Source organism: Coenobita brevimanus, chromosome 51, assembly GCF_032717465.1.
Source record: "Coenobita brevimanus isolate Jiangsu-jjx chromosome 51, ASM3271746v2, whole genome shotgun sequence".
NCBI classification, from domain to species: Eukaryota; Metazoa; Arthropoda; class Malacostraca; order Decapoda; family Coenobitidae; genus Coenobita; species Coenobita brevimanus.
Window position 1 is genome coordinate 34,480,045 of NC_137004.1, and position 13,956 is coordinate 34,494,000.

Sequence of the window (13,956 nt, forward strand, 5' to 3'; positions counted from 1 at the left end):
GGAACAGTGTGAAGAGTGAGGAAGAGTGAGAACGAGTGTGGAGAATATCGGAGAGTGACAAAGAGTGAGAGAGTGAGGAAAAAATAAGAAGAGTAAAAAAGGGTGAAGATGGTGTAAAAGTGAGGAAGAGAGAAGAAGAATATGGAAGTGACAAGGAGTGAGGATGAGTATTGAAGAGTGAGGAAGAGTGATGTAGAGGGACGAAGACAAAGGAGAAATAAGAAAAAGTGTGGAAAAGTTAGGAAGGGTGAAAGAGGGAGAGCATGTGGAGGAATGACAGTGAGAATATGGAAGAGTAAGAAAGTGTGAAAAATAGTGTGGAAGAGTAAGAAAGAGTCTAAAAGATTGAGAAAAGTGAGAAAATGAAAGTGTGGAAAAGCAGGAATGAATAAGGAAGAGTAAGAAGAATGTGAAAAAGTAAGGAAAACAGAGAAATTATTTGAAGGACTGAGAAAGTGTGTGGAAGAGTAAAGTAGAGTGCGGATGAACGTGGCTGCTAGAACTGGTAAGTGTGCTGAGTGTGTTGCTGAATCAAGAGTGTGTGCCACTAAGCATGAGTGTGTGTAATGGCTGACATTCGGGTAAGAAATGATGATCTCGTATGACTGATCACTTCTGGCCGAGACTGAGTGCTCTGTGTATCGCATTTTAATGACAGGGTATCAGAATGTAGTGTAGTGTATCAGTGTAGTGTACTGGAACTTAAGGCATGGATGTGGGAGAAGAAGTTGGCGCCAAGAGTGGGCATAGGAGATTTCGTAGTGCCTCTTCCTTAGCTATTTATTTTGCTCATTACATCTCAGTATCCTCTTGAATGTTATTGATACAACTATGTCTATAAGAGCCATAGACTTCACGTAAAATTATTTTAAGTGTAGCCTATGATATGCAAAATAAATCGCTGTAGAAAAGGTGCAAAGAAATTCCCATAGCCACTTAAAACAGGACCAAGACCCCATGTGAGCATTTGCAGTATTATTACAACTGAGAGCACGAAGAGACAAAATAGCCCCTGATACTTCTATATGGCAGTCAATTATAAAGCACATGTAAAGATAGGAAATGGTTACAAATATGTCGTTTTATTATCGCTACCGGCAACAAAATGACCAGACTTCATTTATTATTCAGAGATGTGTTTTATTCAAGATTTCAAAAACTCATGGATGAAATTGGTCGTGATTATGTTGCCTTCCACCACTTACACCTTGCACTGAATACGCACACATGAGGGTAATTTTAGCTGACCACAGAATATACGTGCTTTAATCCCCACAATACTAGGATTATTCTCAGCTATATATATATATAAAATCATGCGTGGAGAGACTGAATGATAAATCAAGTGACTCCATGGCAGAGAAAAGGTTAATTTAGATATCTTGTAATCCCCTGGCTGCAAACATATCTCTAAATCGAACAAGATGGTTTAGGCTACATGATATTCTTTAGCAGCGAAAGTTAGAGGCATGAATGGTGAACCCGGCTGTGAGTATTTACTTGAATAAGGGAGACAGTTATGTAGAATGTACCTCAGGTAATAGGCCCTATCTTATTTGTATTTCATCATACGAAGGAATCAGTGCACCATACATTTCAGAGTATATGGCTGTGTTCTGGCAGACTAGGAAGCCGTGTGTTCTTTATGACCTCCGGCTTATATACAAAGCTCCCAAATACAGCTCAGTCACGTGGAGGAGGGGGCGTTGCTTCTCTATTAACTACTTTCACATTAATCCTCCATGGGGCGTTGCTTCTCTGTTAACTGCTTTCACATTCAGCGTCACATACTTTAGGTCGTATTCTAGTCAGTTTAGGAGTATTTCTAGCACCTCTCCTTTAACGATTTATTTTGCTTGGAACAATATGGAGATGAGAGCGAAATGCGAATAGAGAAGAGGGACAGTTAAACACTTCAGCATATGAATGTGACTGCTAAACATATCTGGTTAAAAATCAGAGACCTGGACCAAGGCAACAATAAATTCATTATGATAGTGTTCATGTTCCTTCCTAATCTGTGGTTTTAATGCTTTCAGTCCAAGAATATATATATATATATATATATATATATATATATATATATATATATATATATATATATATATATATATATATATATATATATATATATACACTCAGTCTGCCTACGCCAGACCATTTTTATTAGTTTAAGCACATATCGAGCTGAAAGAGTTAGCAACAGCCTCCGCTAAAAGAAGAATTTTGTTTTGCACTTCCTGATATAATGAACTGCTTTGCCATTCCTCATATGGTGTCTCGTACTGGGTATGTATATATGCAGGTTTCCTTACAGGAAACTCTCACATGGATTTTGAACGCACAAGAAAATATTTTACACAGTATCCATGATGATATCTACAGCAGTCCTTTAGCAGAAGCATGGGAAACGGTTACCATAATATACACGCTAATTCGCTCACACAGGACCGCATTCTCGTCAACTTGGAAAACTCTGTACCACCTTTCTTTTCAGTGGTTAATATTTTTCATACAAAGAAGAAAGAACAAAAGGCTGCAAGCCTGAAAAAAAAAAATAAGAAAAACGGAACAAAAGAGATTAAGATCAAGATGCGTTTATTTCAAGATGCCTAAACGCACTACATTTAACGGACTGGAGTCATACGCAGAGAGAAATACGGACGGAGAATGACAGTAACAGAACTGACATGTTACAAAATGGTACATGAAGTATCAGGTAAAACTCTTGCATTAAAGAGTTGGACACAGGTGGAATGAGAGCGAGTTACCAGAAGGGTGCTACGAGCCCTCCGTAATGGAGGAGAGATGCAAGCAGATAGTGCTGAAAAGTAGTGACAATGAAACAGCGACAGTAGGGAGATAATTATGCAACAGTGCGGGAAAGAGAGAGGGTGTGAAGGGAGTCAGTGGGAGGAGGAGAATCGATAAATGTAAAAGCCCTTCCCTTCACACTGCTTAGGAGAACCCTTTACATCTTAATATTATCTTACGCGTTACTAATATCTTTCCATTACATGCCATGTGCTTAGAGAGATCCCAGAGACTCCATAGCGAACGAGATCACGACCCAGAGTTTGACTGTTCTGGCCTCCTCATTACACACATATCTTGGCCAACGACATTCTTATCATGCTGCATCAGAACCACCGCCCTGCCCTTCATTATGACAGTGAAACAACTGACTATATATCCGAGCTGATAAGGTTACAACGGTGCTCTTACTCATATGTTATCAGCTGAACAGGGTGTGTTTCCTTTCCATCTACGACCCCATAATTTGCCTTTTTAACAGGTAGATTTTCCGTGTTATTTGAGGGTGATTAAAGATCTTCATGCAAAAATGAAGCAATCTTTGTCTTCATCATGCAGTCTTATTTTACCCAATCAAAAGAGTATGAGCCTGGAACTTTTCAATATACTGTAGCCATTTAGTGTCAAAGGTGAACACACATCCCTTAATGGCATTTTGTCATCATTAGCGTGGATAACCAGCCGCACACCACGAATGTCGACTTGGTAGCAATAAATTATAATCAGCCCATGAGTTTCAACGCTTTTGGATCACATCTCTAGATCATCAGGCGTCCAGGCACTGGTTATATGGTTGCTACCTTGTGCACTATATGGTTTACTGGTATACTGATAAACGTATGGAGGTAGCACTACAACGAGTGAGTGGATACAGGGGACCCATATCAACCATAAGTTCATAATATCTATGTGTTCTTTTCTGAGACAGCTACATGGGCGACAGTGGACACAGGGGAAGATGAAAGACGGCAGATTTAAATTCAGATTTTGATCGACACTGCATCAACTGCCTTTAACTGTATCTTACTTTATACGAAAATTCGTCCAGTGATCCAAGTTTACAACACTTGTCAAGTAACAATAAGAAAGGAATGACTTTCAAAGCAGATGAAATAAACTTATGAAAGCTGACAAACTGAACGGTAATCTTAGACAAGATTTTGACCACTGTGAAGAGGAAAATCTCATCTTGTTCCTTTCCGGTACATTTATCTTCAATGCATACACATAGTAGCAAAACACTAGGACGTATCATTAAAACCGAGAGCACGAATGTATGGATAAACCTCCAGTTTTTAATGACAAATTTGAAGCATTTGATGTCTGAGCTTTCCATTTATCCCATTCATTACACAAAGAAGAAAATAAGTAATTCCAAGTTCAACATCATATATGATAAGTTTTCGTCTTGACCTCCTGACAAAAATTTAAGGTTATACGCCAAGATTATGGTACGAAATGAAAGAGGGCTCTATTAGCAACATTGAGATCTTGGTCTGTTGTGCTTAATTCGTGAAATATGAATAATTTTGTGATTCACCTTCTTGTCAAGGCCTGATCTTTAACATTTTCTGACGAAATTTACAAACTTGTTCCTACGATTGTCTTCAGTCAGTATGCTAAATTTGGTGCAATACCACCTAACAGTTTTCCATCGTGTTGCAGACAGACAGACAGACAAATGAAAAGATAAACATTCAGAGTAAAAACTTCCTTGGTGAAGGTAATTACAGGTGTTCCAGATATAACTTTAAAAATTAGTGCCTTCCCTGCACATTCGCTCTCTTAGTTTTAATAACAGGGCTCCTTGTTTCTGTGGATGAGGGGAGCGCAAGAGTACCTTTGCTTAGGATCATCTCTGTAATTACTTAAAAGAACTGTTTACATCAACAGTGTATAGCGGTGTGTACGTGATCCTGTGTACGAACGTAAATGTGTATTTCTGTCAGCAACAGTATTGGTGTGTGTCGATGAATGTGCACTTTTATCAAAGTAGGCATAATCTGTTTCTCGGCGTCACCATTACCAACTTGTATTGCAGGAGTTACTGTGTTCATGTGTAGGTTTACAGTGTAGGTGATTCACAATGCTGCAGATACACACGGGAATTATCAAGTATGCATGACTGTGCATTCCTGTGTGTGTGTGTGTGTGTGTGTGTGTGTGTGTGTGTGTGTGTGTTTGTGTAGCGTGACAGGAGCGGAACTCACTGGTATAAATCAGACGCTGCCTGTGTCTGTCCCCACTCCGACTCTCACTTCACACCGCACAGGTACCGTATTCTCTCTCTCTCTCTCTCTGACATTTTATCACTGAGCATGACCAGCTTTCCCAGGAAATTCAACAGGCGTGTTTTAAAAGCTGCAAAGTGCGTCCTGAGCCAAATGACCTTGATCTTGAAGTTAGTTGCTATAACAGTGTTCTCAGTCGCCATGCCCTCTTTCCTTTCACACTTACAAGAGGTTTTAATTATCTGGCCATAAGCAATGTGCAGCATGTACTGGTGTTCCAAAATTGGCTCTTGGATAACTGGTGCGTTTTATACTTTCTTCTAACCTCCGAGGAAATTGAAATGAGTATCTGATAATGTTTTCACATTTGATTGGAAAGAGAAATATGGAACGGAGTAACCATAAATACGATAAGAGAGATATGCTTCCAACTCCTTCCATACGATGACGTGTTTTGTGTTTATTACTACTACCTCCAGACGATTTTTAAGAGTAAGCTCGTGAAAGATCTTTAATGTTGATGGAGTTAGTGAAGCCTGTAACTAACCCCCTTCCATTTTCATGCTTCTCCTAAATAAGCCTGGATGTAAAAATAATAAAAAATGTAAAAATACGCCATGGGAATGATGGAGTTATGCTGTTACTGGCAACGCCGGGAATTATGCGATCACCATGACTCTTGGTTTTGTACAGTCGATTTGCTAACTTATCACGTTTATTTATTTTATTTGTATTTATTTCATATTTGCTACCTTCAGTCGCCTTTATTCAGCTTACGATGGACCTTTCGAAGTGAAGAGGATAAGTATCGTCTTCATTAGCCCCTTCACCACTAAGCTATCCTGAGCTGAATAAATTCCTCTAACAGCAGCAACAGTACAAATAAAGCCACGTCATCGTATTGAAAAAGTTAACTCCCTTAATCCTTTTTTTTTTTTTTTAGTTTATTATTATCTCCAGACGACTTAATTCGGCTTTGGGAAGCTCGTTACCAGAGATAATTAGTGAAGGGAATTTTACCCCTTCTGATTCGAAAACTCAGTCATAAGGTAAATAAAATCATCTGGAAATAACAAAAATAAAATTTCAAGTACGTCGCTGTACTGAAAAGTGGCTATTGAGTACAGCCTCCCATATCCGTATTTTTCTTTGCCCCCTCTTGTTTAGATCATCCACACCTCATTGTCGTCTGCAAATGAAATATTGATACGCGTTTATGCTCTTCTAAAGTTTACCCATAATGTATCGTTTTCTGAGTTGTATTAACATCATACACGTTCTCTCTCTCTCTCTCTCACACACACACACACACACATCATGCATCCGGTGAGTATTCGCTCTTTTTAAGCTTTCACACATCCATCGGTTCTTGCTTTTTCGCCGTTTTTCATGTTTACCCTCATATAGTTTTCTGCGCTTTACCGAACAGCCTATGAGTTTCCCTTTTTTTTTTTTTTTTTTTTTTTTTCTTACGGATTTCCACATTTTGTCGAGTTTTCGATTTTTCACACATACGCATCGTTTTTTTTTTTTTTTTTTTCTTTTTTAACAGCCTGTGCATTTTCGTGATGTTTCAATTTATAGATAATTTTCTCCTTTTTATCAATCAAATATTCTGCGAGTATTTGCCCTTTTTGATTCGATTGTGAAATTTTTAAATTGTTGCTACTACCACACATTACACTCGTCAGATTTTATACATATTTTTGCTACTACCACACATTTAGTGCAGGGTAGAAGAGTGGCCTAGCAGTGAAGGGATTAATGAAGTCTGTACCTGACCCATCATCCATGTGTTAAGAAAATAAAAATAAAAACTCATAAGCTGAACAGGTTTACTGGGAGACAGGAAGAATATTAAACACATCACCGTGGCAAAGAGGTTATCACACATCCATAATTTTCTGCCTTTTATCCAATAACCTTTATATATTTCATCTTCGCTATAAGACTCTCCTTGTATTAACATTCATGTATAGTGGGCAGACACAAGTTAGTGTTCTCCCAAAGTCTGACGAATACATGGCGGAAAAATCGAACCATCTGAAACTCACACTAGTAGAGATTATTTTCAGTATATTTCGCCAGCTGTAAATTTTTTTTTAGAAGGAACTGGGAAGAGCTGTTTGATCGATTTCTGCTCTTCTGCTTGTTTGTTTTTTCCAACGTGTTATGAATTACTGTATTTCATTGTACTCAGGTGTGCGCCAGTGTTACCCTCTCTAGCCACAATAGTATTGTTAGGACTCCATATTATAAATACAATTAATTATAGAAAACATGATAGATAGATAAATAGATAGATAGACAGAGCTCCAGGCAAGCCTGGGAACAGGAAATGATGTTGCAAGTTAACTGAGGAAATGTTGACAATACACAGGAAGTAGCAGTATTACTCCTCATGCATGTTGTTCCCTTCTCTCTACATATCCTCCCCGTTATGAATTATTTACCTTTCTTTCATTGTACTTGGGTGTGCGGTACAGTTTTGGGCTCTCTTCTCGTCGATTAAGGAAGCTCCCTAACACTTCTTCCTTACCAATTTATTTTGCTTATTACATCTTGCCGTCCTTTTTCTAGTTACTTAAATCATTTCAGTATCATTATCTATCTATCTATCTATCTATTGCCAGACGCCTCAATCCCGTTTGGGGTGGCCACAAACAAATCGCCTCCAAGTCGCCCTGTCCCCCGCCATTTCACTGCCCTGCTCCCAACTCACACCCCCCTCTCTCATATACCTCTCCACCCCATCCCTCCATCTCATCCTCGGCCTCCCCCTCCCTCTTTCCCCCTCCACCTCACTCACATACACTCTCTTCGTCAGTCTTTCACCCTCCATCCTCTCCACATGGCCAAACCACCTCAGTGTGTTCCTCATAACGCTTCCTATCATATCCACATCCACACCACAACGTTCCTTTATATCCTCATTCGTCAGCCTGTCTCTCCACGTGACTCCACAGGCTCCTCTTAAATAACTCATTTCCACTGCTCTCACTCTTGACTTGTGTCCTTCCAACAATGTCCAAGCTTCACTTCCGTACGTTAGAGTTGGTATCACAATACTGTCATGCAGTAACCTTTTCACTTCCATGCTCACTTCCCTGTTTCTTATCACTGCTTTCAAGGAACCAGCAACCTTTCTTCCCTGCTGTACTCTTTCAAGCACTTCACCCTCCAAACCTCCATCCTTACTCATCACACTACCCAAATATATAAACGTACTCACATTTTCCAATTCCTCACCATCTAAACTCGCTGTACATTCATTAACTTCACTATACTCTACATAAATAATGTACAAGACGATATTTGCCAGCCATATCTTAAATCGGTAAAGAAGAGGTGTTAGGGAGCTTCCTTAACCAACCGGAATAGGGGATGTTCTCTCAAGTCACGACCTGGAGAACCATTAATTAACCTGACCCACCTCACACCTGTCATTCTGTGTCCTCATTGTAAAACCTTCTTCTTCCTTCACATTCAGATTTCCCTCTTCCAAAAAGTTAAAAGTTACTCATTTCTTGCCACACTATTTTCTCCCCCTTCTTCACGCCTTCCCAGGTTTGTTTTTCTTCCTTTCTGTTTTCCTTTGCCCTTCTGTCTCCCCCTCACTCCTACATGTTCGCCCATCTCGGTCAATATAAGCTGATATTTTCTTTTTTTTTCCTCTCGTTTTATTTTTTGCCTCACTCCCCGATTTTGTATGTCCCTTAGCTGCTTTCATATGACTGCCTGCCTGCCTACCTTCCCAGTCTCTCCCTCCCTCTTTCCTTCCCCTATACATCCCCACCTCTCTCTCTCTCTCTCTCTCTCTCTCTCTCTCTCTCTCTCTCTTACCGTCTCCTCTTCCTCCTCTCTCCCTCCATATCCTCGTCATCTCTCCTCTCCTCTTAACGTACTCAACTGTGTATCTCTCCTCCTCCTCTCTCCCTCCACATCCTCGTCTTTCCTCCCCTCCTCTTTACATACTCAACACTGTGTCTCTCCTCCTCCTCCTCCTTTCCCTGCCATCATGTCTGAGTATGAGATAAGATTATGTGCATCAGTTTTTACCACAGCTACTTTTCCAGACTGCTTCTCTTCCTCTCTTTCTCTTCCGCTCCCTCTTCTCTTCTTCTCCTTCTCTCTAATCCTAATCCTTCTCACCTCCTCTTAATCCCTATCCTTCTTTTCCACCTCTTTCCCCATTTTCCTCCCTTCTCTCCTTCGCTTTCTCACTCTTCCTCCCTTTCTCCCTCTTGTCTACCCACTCTGTCATTTCTTCCTACTTTACACCTTCCTCATTTTCCCCTTCTCTCCAGCCTTCTTCCTCATTGCTTTCTCGTCTCCACCTCTTTCTCTCTTTTCTCCCTCATCTCCATCTTTTCCTCTTTCCCTTCACTCCTTAATCGCCTTTCTCCCTATTTTTTACCTTCTCCCTACTCTCTCTCTCGCTCGCTCCTCATCATCTCTTCCTCCTTTCTCCCTTCTCACCACCCGTCCTCCTCCTTTCCTCCCAACTTTGAGCTAAGGCCAGTCTCTCTCCTATTTTTCCCTCCCAGTTCTCTCTCTCGTCACTCTCCTTCCCCACCTCCACCTCCCTCCCTTGCCTTCAGGCTTACCTTGTTTTTCTGCATATCCAATCCCTCCATCAGACCTGCCTCTCTCTCTCTCTCTCTCTCTCTCGTCTCACCGTCTTCTCTACCTCCCTCTTCTCTACCTACCACGTCTCTATTTTTTTTTCTCCTATCCACTTCTCTTCCATCTTATATCTTTGAGAAAGACTGGCCGTGAGGCCACCCTGACTAGGCAGTGCAACTCATCACCCCTTGGAAGGAACTTCACAACTGCCCACATACATCAGGTAGTACACTGAACAGGTAACAGAGGAGGGGCTACGGGTGTTGGTAGACCGGCCATTTTATACCTGCCGGCCCATTAGCGCCAGAGTTCGAATCTTGGTGCGGGCAGCAGGCGTCACTCGACTGTGGTGTCCATCCACCCCTTGTGGGTTGGTAGGTAAAATGAGGACCTACGGTAACACGTAGGGGAGGTAACTGTGGTACCCTAGATGATGCAATGGCCTTGTATCCCAAGCTATTAGATTAATGACCCGCCACAGGCTCAAAGGTCTACGTTACGGAGGTAAGCGCCGCGCCTAAGCGCCTCATAGCGTCTGCACCCACCTTTATTCTCTCCCCACAACTCCCTCCTCGCTCACATTGTCTTGTCTTCCCCGGTCTTCTCTACCTGCCACTTTTCTACCTCCCATCCCTCTCCACAGCCACCACCACCAGCGCCACCACCGTCATGGCTGAATACAAGTTGATCTACTTCAACGTCCGGGCTCGCGCCGAGATCGTGCGCTGGATATTCAAACAGGGCGATATTCCCTTCACTGACGAGAGGGTTAACCATGAGGACTGGCCAGAGAAGAAGAAAAGTAAGTATCTGAGTGACAGTGCTGAGATCAGAGTTGAGTGAGCGGGTGAGCGAGTAAGTGGGTGAGTGGGTGAATAGACTATTAAGCTCTCAGTTGAGTGAGTAAATGAGTGAAGAGATGGTTAGATTTCTCAAATCAAGTGAGTGAGTAGATGCTTAGAGTTCAGAGGTGGGTAGCAGAGTGATTTGGGTGAGTGGTTAGAGTTTAGTGAGTGATTCTGAAGGGAAGGTTTAAAAAAAAAAAAAAAAAACGAGAAGAAAGAAAGAATGGGTTATCATAGACCTGGGTGATTTCGTGAGATGAATGTATGGTTCAAGAATTCTGAAAGTTTAATGAGCAAATACATATGTGATTCTGAAGTAGTGACGTCCCTCTCTCCACACCGAGAAGAATGAATTATTTAAGAGGTTGGTGGGCGGAATGACTGAGCTGAATGAGATGGGAAAATGACTGATCTAAGAGTGAGATGAGTCAGCTGAAGCAGGGCGACGCTGGCAAAAGAGTCAAGAGAGAGGGTTGGCTGAAGAAGAGTGGAATGACAGTTGATCGAGCTGCATCAGAGTTGAGTAAGTGATTCTGACAGTGGATTAATATCGGGGACTAGCCAGAGAAGAAAAAAGTTGGGATACACTGATCTGAGCCGAGCTGAATGAGTGAGTGAATGAACTGTGTGAATGAGTGTGTGAATAAACTCGCTGTCTCCAAACGATTCGCTGTATTAAGTTTTGCATTTTTTATTTTTTTTATTTTGAGGGTTAGATGTAGACATTGTCAGGCTTTTCAATCACCAGGGTCTCCAAAGCTGAATAAAATTTCCTGATAGCAGCAAAAACTAACTCTAGACGATCATTGTAGTGAAGGGATCAATAATCTTTTCTAACACTAAGCGATTTCATTTTAGAGAGAGTGAAATGAGGAGTGAGAGAGAATGAGAGATTATGAAACTATTATTTGACTGACAGCACACAGGAGATGAACATAACGGGATAAAATGCACAGTTAAAATTCATTGATCTTAACTTGGAGGAGGCTGTCGTCCTTTTGCAGCTCATTTCCCGTTGCTCAATGGGAAAATAAGACAATACTCAGTATCCTCTACACAGCATTTCGTAGTGACTCGCACCATGTTCTAGTGTTAATCTCTTGCTATATCTCGGAATTCAAGGTGGAGAGATAGCCCTTTTATACCTGATTAGAGTGAACAGAGTATAGTGAACAGAGGTAAACGAATCCAAGGATGGGTAAGGGAAGTGCGAGTCTGAGGAGCGATGAAAACACAGAGGGCAGCGTCTTTCTGTCTATCTATCTGTCTATCAATCTATTGCCAGGCGCCTTCATTCCGTAAGGGGTGGCCACAGACAAATCGCCTCCACGCCGCCCTGACCTCTGTCATATGACTGTCCTTTCTGTAACTCACACTCCTCTCTCAGTAATCTCTCCATTCCATCTCTCCACCTCATCTTTTGTCTCTCTGTTCTTTCTCTCCCCCTCTATCTCACTCACATACATTCTTCTTGTCAGTTTCTCAGTCTCGTGCTGGTGTTTAAGGTCGTGTCTCTAGTATTTCATTCCAATTTACACCTCGCGATTTTTCGTCAGGTTAGAGTGATTCATAGGAGGATTCAAAAGTTAATACTGTCACCATTGAGCATCTCATGATATGGGACAACTCCATCACAAAGTTCCAGAAAACACCAGACAATTTTATTCAGCTAATCGCGAGTCACAAAAACCTAAGTGTGTCCACATTCACTTGCCTAGCCCCACAGTTGTCTCTGGGGGTAAGCTTCCGATGCTGATCGTAAAAGTGTTAAGCAGTTTGATCCAGTCAGCACCAGACTATAATATTCATTTGAAACTGAGTCATAAGAGCTTGGACGTGTTAATGCAGTGAACTTCTTATTTGTATGTGCATTATCTGTACCACGTCGTTATTCGTATCGCGTCATTATAACGGCAGAGGCAAGGGAGGAAATTTAATTATAATCATCATCTCTTTGCCACTACCATGCAGAAAAAATAACTGACCAGCACTACTGAATGTCCAAGAACTGATTATGCTAGTATTATATGTTTATTAATATTCTGTATTCATGTTTTGGGTTAATATAGTGAGTTTTTAATAAGCTATGAAAATTCTGAGGGCTGTTGTGCCATTTATTGGGGGGTTTGGAGGTTCCGAAAATTAGTCCTGCATTATTCGTAAATTCTACTTGTCTAGATTTTGGCTCTAGTACGGGTATTAGGAAGCTTACTTTATTTCCGTTCCCACAGCCATCCCCGGAGGTAAGCTTCCTGTGTTGATCGTGAAGGAATACACACTGCCGCAGTCCCTGGCCATCGCTCGCTTCGCCGCCAAGAAGGCCAAACTGGTGCCTGAGAATGACCTGGAGGCTGCCTTCATCGACGCCCTCGTCGACACATTATACGAGATCATGACGGAGTTCTACAAGATTCGGTGAGTTTTAGGTGGCATTTTTTTTTTTTTTTTTTCTAAAGGAATGGTGGAAGCTTTTAAAGTAATGGTGTAAAACTTAAGTGTGTGTGTGTGTGTTTAAAGAATGATGAGAGGCTTTTAAGCAGTGGTGGGAGTTTAAAGTGACCATGAGTTTTAAGTGATGGCGTTTAAGTACGGGATGATTCACAGGTCTACATAATCATATTTTCTCTCTCATCAGGTATAAAATATAACATTTCTAGACCTATTTTTGACAACGATCATGAATATGTTGTCCATTTTAGCATAGCACGTCACAATTTTGTGGAAACTACCGTTTATCATTTTGCTTGAATTTTACCGCTGGACGGATATGACTGCTATACTTATAAAAACGAAGTTTTTCTTAGTATATTTGAGGTTTTTTGAACTATGTCGATTCCTCATATAATTTCAGTGTCTCCAAATAGTCCACAAATACATTGTATTTTCATCCAAATTGAAATGACAAAGCAGGAAACTCGTGCAAGTCATATAATAGAGAGTGAGTTTCATTGCACGTTTGCAAAGGTCAAACTACTCAAAATCGTTGAGCTTTAGAATTCCTTCGATGCTGCGTTCCAGGCTTCTCCCTGTACAGCATCCAGCGGTAATCCGCGAGCATACCTTCATACCTGCACCCTTGATAGCGATGCTCCATTGCACTGATATCTTGATGGAATCGTTCTTCCTGTTCGTCAGAGACGGCTCCCAAGTTCTGCTCGAAAACTTCAAGGTGCGAATGAAGCAAATGAACTTTCAGCGGCATTCGACATCCCATTGCAGGAAATAAATTGAGAAGTTTCTCAACACCATCTTCATAATCCGATGACCTCTTGTTTCCCAGGAAATTTTCACATATCTATTTAAATGAGGTCCAGGCGGCCAGTTCCACATCGGCCAGATAGGTACTGAAGTTGTGGTCTCTCAGAAGTTCCTTTATCTGTGGGCTGATGAATATTCCTTCTTTCAGCTTAGCTTTAGTGATGCCTGGGGATTTGGTTGCG

The 13,956-nt window shown here is 41.2% G+C and overlaps 1 protein-coding gene across 1 annotated transcript; it reads left to right on the top strand.

Annotated features, from left to right (window-relative positions):
* Positions 1 to 10,329: 10,329 nt before the first annotated feature.
* On the top strand, positions 10,330 to 13,380 carry LOC145400205 (hematopoietic prostaglandin D synthase-like). The gene is made up of 3 exons (XM_080272720.1): positions 10,330 to 10,473; positions 12,748 to 12,931; positions 13,368 to 13,380. The coding sequence occupies exons 1-3, from the start codon at positions 10,341 to 10,343 to the stop codon at positions 13,378 to 13,380; spliced, it is 330 nt and encodes a 109-aa protein (XP_080128846.1). The 5' UTR covers positions 10,330 to 10,340.
* The last annotated feature ends 576 nt before the right edge of the window (positions 13,381 to 13,956 follow it).